This window comes from Hibiscus syriacus, unplaced genomic scaffold (genome assembly GCF_006381635.1).
Source record: "Hibiscus syriacus cultivar Baekdansim isolate YM2019G1 unplaced genomic scaffold, ASM638163v2 tig00111942_pilon, whole genome shotgun sequence".
NCBI classification, from domain to species: domain Eukaryota; kingdom Viridiplantae; phylum Streptophyta; class Magnoliopsida; order Malvales; family Malvaceae; genus Hibiscus; species Hibiscus syriacus.
Window position 1 is genome coordinate 263,618 of NW_024063218.1, and position 7,539 is coordinate 271,156.

Genomic DNA, 7,539 nt, shown 5'->3' on the forward strand with positions numbered 1-7,539 from the left:
ATATATATATGTGTGTGTACGCGCGCTTGCTTGCTTTACTCACGCCTTCTGGTGTTAAATGAAAATCGAAGTGTTGCTTGTTCATAAGAAGGGAAAAGGCCAAAAAAAAGTAGACTGTCCTCTTTGTCATATTCCGCGGGTCCCGAGTTTTCTACTTGTCACGATTCCTGACCTCCTGACATACGCGTTTGTGTCTGCAAACACCCTGCATAGTTTGTCTGACATGTCAGAACAGTTTCAGTCTCACTTTAATCTCTCTCTCTCTCTATGTTTGGATAGGGACAAGGATTCATAGGAAAACAACTGGAGCGTGCTTGCTTGGTGTTACTTGCTGCATTTGTCAGTTTTATAAACACAGAATTTTCATTTTTTGTTTTTGTTATATTGAAAAGGAAAAAGAAAAACTCATTTAAGAAGATACCCTTCCCTTCCCCTCACTCATCCCCATTCACTCCATCTCTGCCATGAACTAAATTTTTTTCTGACTTGAAAAATCTATTCCAACTGCTGCAACTTTCAGAATCTCTGTCTATATCTCTTTCCCTTTTACTACTGTTAATTCAGTGTATGTTGCAGTTCATACTGCAACCTCTGATTTGAGTTTGACCCCTTTTGGTTTTCCTCTTCTCTGATTTGTGCACACACTGATACAAAAATAAAATGAAACCCCAGCACTCATCTCTCAAGATTGCTCGTTTTGCAGACATCGGTACTCTACCTTTATACCCTCTCTTTTTACTCTAAAAAAGAAATTTTGGTTATCATGCATTGGTAACTCCTCTTTTTTTCCTTTTTCCTTTTTTTTTTTGCAGGGATTGGACTTACAAATTTGGGTGACTCCTGGAACATGGAGAGTGGTAATATGTTGAGTGGCGGAGGAGGAGAAGGGTCGCCTCCAATCGAGCTAGGCCTCGAGCTTGGACGAGGGTCTAGTCATAGAACAACCGGGTTCACAAAAGCATGTGGGTTCACAGTTTTTCAACTGCAGGAACTACAGCTTCAATCTCTCATCTACAAGTACATGGAAGCTGTTCTACCTGTACCTATTCACCTTCTCCTCCCTATTTGGAAAAGTGTTGCCGGTTCTCTCGGCGGACTCCACGGCGGCCCTTATGAACTCTACTCCGGATGTGAGTGCCCAGTACCCATCTCCGTAGTGTACATTTCTTTTTTGTTGGTTAATCATTTTGCCGGATGTTGGTCCAGATTTGGGTTGTGGATCATTGCCCTTGGAGTACAAGAATGGGGTGGATCCAGAGCCAGGAAGATGTAGAAGAACAGATGGGAAGAAATGGAGGTGCAGCAAAAAAACAGTCCCGGATCACAAATACTGCGAGAGACACGTGCACAGAGGCCGCCAGCGTTCAAGAAAGCTTGTGGAAGCTTCTCAAGCTACCACCACCAATAGTAGTCGTGTTAGCCATCGAAATGCCGACAAAAACCTCTCCATTTCTCTGCAGCTCGATAGTAGCAGTAGTAGTAGTAACAATGGCAGCAATCTGTCTTCTGGCTTTATCGGTTTCTCTCCAAAGAGTGTTCTCCGAGGAAGAAATAAAAAATCCGAGTCCTCACTGCAGCTTCAAGAGCTTTAGGAATGAGTTTTGGGGTAATGTTTGCAGGTTAGGTGGTGGGTTGCTTGCTGCAAGGTGCAGTGATGGTGATGGTGATGGTGATGGTGATGGGGGGTCTTCTAAGCTTGGAATTGTGACACTAGTTATGGAGTTGCAGTTGATTTCGTTCATATGTCGCTCTTTTTAATGCTGTCGTTCAATAATATGCCAAACTTTCTATATTGCACATCTTCCTCATCCTGCATTCAAATTATATATCTTTGTAATTAGGAACTGTGCTATTAAGGGATTTGGATGAGGCATTATCGCAGGTGAAAGATACTAATCTCATGTTACAAAGAAAAAGATAGATTATAGAATTTAGAAAGTATATATATATATATATATATATATATACTAGGGCGGATACACTAAGCCCCTTATATTACTCCTTATTATTTAGAAGAAAAAAATAAAAAGTAAAAAATCTATTAAAAAAAAAAAATTACATACCCATTATTTTAAAAAAAAAATATTAAAATTTTATACCTATATTCTTAAAATTTTGGATCCCAACTGATACATTTTACATTTAATATAAATTATTGTGTTGAGATGATGATAGTTGTCTCGTACTAAATGATATCATAATAAATTTTTTATTGTCCAATTTTACGTTAAACATTTCAATAAGATTATAGTAGTTATATATAATATCATCGTCAAAAGATTGAGAGAAATATTACGTTTTAGAGAAACAAAATACAAAGATCACACATCAAGAAAAGTAAAATAAAATCTTGTGATATGTAGGTCTTTGATTTACTTTTATACAATAATATCTTAAATTTTGTATTTAAATATTAATAAATTAAATTCTTTACTCCTCTAAAACTTTAAATTTTAATATTTAATAACCTTTTTAACATACTATAGTTTAATCTTTCTTAATATTTAATTATAATTATATCATCTTAGTAAGATTTAAGAGGGAAAGAAATCCAAAACAAACAGGTGGATACAAAATCTTTGAACCCATTCAAAGCTAGAACTTGGCTCCAAATGACTGCAAGATCCAAACCATGCCCAAATAAGAAGCACGTGTAATATGGAGCTTTTTCTCCTTGTTTTCCCGTGGGCCGTGGCCTAACAAATAAAATAAGATTATTTATATAATTATTTTAATAAGAAGCACATGTAATATGGGTTCTGTTAACCACCTAAAAATATAACTAATTGAAACCAAAGTTTAGGGAATTTTTTTTTATAATGACTCGAACTCAAACTATTTAAATAATATCAAGTTAATGAATCAATTTATTAATTCGAAAAAATGATTTTTAATAACTAAGAGTAAAAAAGAATTCGACTTAGAATTGAAGGTATTAATCGATCGGTCTTTATATTTTCTTATCACCTCAAATTAAAAAGAAAACCAAGAAAGAAAGATTAATGAAAATTAGAAGAAAATAACTAAAATAATTAAGAAATTGATTATATATCTCATTTAGGATATTGACCTAAAAAATTAATTAGATATCTCATTCTAAGATTAAATTAAATTAAATTTTAAAGAATAAAAGAGCAGTGTTTCGAAAATCGGATCGGATCGGCCGGTTCAACCGGAACCGTTACCTAGTCCGGTTCAATTTACACCGATTGAACCGCTACTAGTGAACCGATCAGAACCGCTGAACCGTTCTAACCGGACCGGCTGAAAACAAAAAAAAACCGCCAAATTTGTTTTTTTGTTTTAAAAAAATTAAACCAAACGACATCGTTTGTTAAACGAGCCAAGTCGAACTCGAGTATTGCTGAGCTCGACTCGAACTTGAAAACTTTAAAAGTAAGCTCAACTCGACTCAAACTCACGAACTAAAAATTATCTAGTTCAACTCAAACTCGAAATATAATATTGAAACTTGAACTCAAAAAGTCTTGAACTAAAAAAATTAGAAACACAATTGAAGCCTAAAATTCGAGCTTGATTGAAGTGAAACAATAGTTCACTCAATGTTCATCAAAAGGCTTCATGATTTTGATTGTCAAATTACATCTATTATTTATAGAAGTTAGTTGTGATGCTCTTCTATGTTTCTTACCATATGAGATTGTTTTGTTCTCATATTTTTACTCTTTAGACTTTTGGGATGCTCTTCTATGTTTCTTAACCATGTGAGATTGTTTTTAAAAAAAAAAATTAAACCAAATAATATCATTTTATTATGATTTTTTTAGCCCCAAATTTATTTTTTAATTATAGTTATATAATTATATTTATTATTTAATATGTTTTACCTTAAATATTATGTTGTAGTTAATTTGAATCATTTTGTTTCACTTGATTTTATGATTTTTAACTTATATATGTTATGACTTGCTTTGAATATGACTTGTGATATAAAAAATTATTTTTTATTAAATATTTTTGGTTTTTTTATTTAATTTTTTAAATAATTATGACGAAGACCAGTTCAACCGGTTAAACCAATAAATCGATAGCATGATCGGTTCGTTAACTAATTCGGTTCTGAAAATCATGTAAAAGAGAAATGGTCTAGTTGAGATTCAGACCAGAGTCAGCTTGCTTGTTGGCAAATCCATTACCGACAACACCCCCGCCAACTTTAAAACTCCTTTCACCACCAAATCTAATTGGATGCTACAACCTGCCCTTTCTTCTAATCCAACGCTTCCCATTTGTCTACTTTTTCAACCTAGATCTCCACCCTCGGATTAGATCACCTTACTCAAGCATATCCTCCTCTCTTTGACTCTATCTGATAAATAACACAAGGCAAAAATAGGGGTAGGGGGAATTCTTCCTTTTGATTTGATCCTTGGAGAGAGGAGAAAACCCAAAGAAAAAAACAAATCGAAGTTTGAGTCTTTAAGCTTCAAAGTTACAAACTTTACAGACATCCCAGAACAACCAGATGGTGGAAGCGCAGACATGGACTACAAGGCGGATGAGCAACCCGAGACTGGACTCAACGGCCACCGCCGACCACGAGGTTTTGGACATTCCGGTGACCCCAAGTGCCGACGTTAGGAACAATATCTACACCGTTGGATCCCATCTCTCTCCTAACCTTTTGACGGCCCTGATCATTGCTTCCTGGTTCATTTCCAACATTGGTGTCCTTTTACTCAACAAGTATCTCCTCAGCTTCTATGGCTACCGTTATCCGATCTTCCTCACCATGCTTCACATGATCTCGTGTGCTTCTTACAGCTACGTAGCCATAAACTTCCTCGAAATAGTCCCAAGGCAACACATTTTGTCGAGTAAACAGTTCCTCAAGATCTTTGCTCTGAGCCTCATCTTCTGTTTCTCCGTCGTGTGCGGCAACACTTCCTTGAGATACATCCCGGTGTCATTTAACCAAGCTATTGGTGCCACGACGCCTTTCTTCACCGCCATTTTCGCTTTCTTAATCACTTGCAAGAAGGAATCCGCCGAGGTTTATTTCACGCTTTTGCCCGTGGTGTTCGGGATCGTATTGGCTAGTAACAGTGAACCGCTGTTTAACCTTTTTGGCTTCCTGGTCTGCATCGGTTCCACCGCTGCTCGTGCCTTGAAATCCGTGGTTCAAGGGATCTTATTAACCAGTGAAGCCGAGAAGCTACATTCGATGAACTTGTTGTTGTACATGGCGCCTATGGCCTCCATAATTTTGTTACCATTTACTCTATACATCGAAGGGAACGTTATGAGCGTCACATTAGAGACAGCTAGGAGTGATTCTTTCATTGTTTTCTTGTTGCTTGGGAATGCTACGGTGGCCTACTTGGTGAATTTGACGAATTTTTTGGTTACCAAGCATACAAGCGCCCTCACTTTGCAGGTGTTGGGCAACGCCAAAGCTGCATTGGCAGCGTGTGTATCGGTTATGATCTTCAGGAATCCGGTCACCGTGATGGGAATGACCGGATTCGCCGTCACGACATTGGGGGTGGTGCTTTACAGTGAGACGAAGAAGAGATCTAAGGCACAGCTCGCATCACATTGACAATAATTTCTTCAAAAGATGAGATGGGATTCATTTTGATTGCCTTTTCCTATTCCTTTTTATTATTCACTACAATTTAGTGATTTTTTTTTAATTTTTGTTAAACTTTTGGTTAGATTCAATGGAGGGAAATAATCAAAGAAGAGAACTTGGATTTGTATAGGACCGAGTGAGGGAAAAGGGGGAAAGGATTATCTGCTCCACTTTTTCTTTTGTTTTAGGGATGGTTAAAGAGAATAAAATTATCTCTATTTAATCTTAATATATATGCTTTTGCCGCAGTAATATGGACTGACAACAAGACCCAAACTGGCTGCTGTTTATAATCTGTGGCTCGAACTTCATTTTCTGCTAAATTTTGGTATCAATTCTAAATCTGAAATGCATTGAGCAAAATCATGTTTTTGTATGATTGAGCAGCCTATAGACCTATTTCTTGATAAGCTTTGAGGTCATTGACCACACATCTACTTTCCTCCTAGGCGCCTTTCATGGATGAACAAGCATGCTCTATGCTTTTCAGTTTATTTTATCGGTGGTTGTTAACTCTGTAGTCTGTAGGCAACACGTTCCCCGTTTACGTGCCTTGATGATGCCGGTTGCCATGTATGTGTCTAGCGGTTTAAACCCTTAACTTGCACCAGGGTTGCTCTGTGGCGGTTGAATGAGAAGGATTTTGAATCATGTCAAACAGGGTTGGCTCGGTCAAATTTGGACATCGGTTAACAGGCAATTGGAACAAAAACGTGGCCTGTCCCTGTTTGTTTAACTCCCTTGTCTTCCTTGCAATGGATACAAGAAGTTGATATTCCAAATCAGCCGGTGAGTTTATTTAGTTTCCCCATTCCATATAATCCAAGGCTTAGCATAAAACATGAATACTACTAAGAGCCATTTGGCAGAGACTTGGAACTCTACTGGTTGGTTCAATCCTTGTTTACAGCAGCATCAACTGCAACACATTCTACAGTAAAAGAAGAAGAAGAAGGTAGTTTTGAATTGAACTCATTCATTTCACACTTGACGATTCATACTAACAAAATAAATAAATACAGAAGCCCAAGAAAATATTAAAGCATGTTAAATTGGTCTATTTTAAATTGTCTTAAAACACTATATCCCTAAATTTAGTAAGATTGATCAAATTAGTCCCTGAATTTGACAAGTTCAATTAAAGAGGGTGACATTTCTTTATTTTTATTTTTTTTGTTAAAGTATGTTTCTAATATTTTATTCTATTGCTATTTTTAAATTCAAATTTTCGATGTCTGTAAAAAGATCTACTATCTAATGAGTATGTCATTTTTGCTTTATTTTAGTTTCCCTTATTTAAAGAACTATTAGATTTTTGGGTAAATTACATCAGATATCATCGAACTTTAGGCGTTGTATCGTTTATATCATTGAATTTTTAATTTTACCAATTATAGAATTGAACTTTGATTTACGTTTTAATTATACTACTAAACCGTTAAATTGTTAATAGCACGATGACGTGGTTGATGGCCATCGATGTGACTAACGATTATTGAATTAGATACCTCACCAAAACGAATTCGTTTTGATCTTGTTATTAATGATTTAAAGGTTTGGTAGTATAAACGATACAATACCTAAAGTTTGGTGGTATCTGGTATAGCTTACCCTAGATTTTTTTTATGATGCATTTTGGTTCAAAAGACCCGAAGTGGAAAAGATTTGAGTAAAAATAGTACTTGGTGTGGTTATTGCGCTTAGATAAGGGAGAAACCCCATGAAAGAATAATAATTCATATAAATCACTGAATGAGAAATGTCCCGAATAAACCCAACGATTGACTAATACTCCTATTATACAGGGAATAAGCTGGACCCTATTCCCATATATAGGTAAAGGGGAGGTAGGATAGTAGATTGCCCCTAACGCCAGGATGAGAGCAGCTTCCGTAGGAGACCTCCGACAATTAGAATTATGAATTGCACACCGTGGGACTCGA

The 7,539-nt window shown here is 36.2% G+C and overlaps 2 protein-coding genes across 2 annotated transcripts; both read left to right on the forward strand.

The window, feature by feature from the left end:
- The first annotated feature begins 399 nt into the window (after positions 1-399).
- Positions 400-1,702, forward strand: LOC120173221 (growth-regulating factor 10-like). Its single transcript, XM_039180452.1, has 3 exons — positions 400-709; positions 813-1,130; positions 1,207-1,702. Exons 1-3 carry the CDS (start codon positions 661-663, stop codon positions 1,590-1,592), a joined length of 753 nt encoding a protein of 250 aa, XP_039036383.1. The 5' UTR covers positions 400-660; the 3' UTR covers positions 1,593-1,702.
- A 2,676-nt stretch (positions 1,703-4,378) lies between these two features.
- On the forward strand, positions 4,379-5,829 carry LOC120173294 (probable sugar phosphate/phosphate translocator At1g12500). Its single transcript, XM_039180499.1, has one exon. It carries the CDS (start codon positions 4,487-4,489, stop codon positions 5,561-5,563), a length of 1,077 nt encoding a protein of 358 aa, XP_039036430.1. The 5' UTR covers positions 4,379-4,486; the 3' UTR covers positions 5,564-5,829.
- Positions 5,830-7,539: the final 1,710 nt, after the last annotated feature.

Bases quoted from the DNA above. Each gene is read 5' to 3' on its own strand.
- LOC120173294 (XM_039180499.1), top strand. From the start codon at position 4,487: ATGGTGGAAGCGCAGACATGGACTACAAGGCGGATGAGCAACCCGAGA.
- LOC120173221 (XM_039180452.1), top strand. From the start codon at position 661: ATGAAACCCCAGCACTCATCTCTCAAGATTGCTCGTTTTGCAGACATC. The intron at 710-812 runs GTACTCTACCTT...TTTTTTTTGCAG, and splicing joins TGCTCGTTTTGCAGACATCG to GGATTGGACTTACAAATTTG. The intron at 1,131-1,206 runs GTGAGTGCCCAG...ATGTTGGTCCAG, and splicing joins TTATGAACTCTACTCCGGAT to ATTTGGGTTGTGGATCATTG.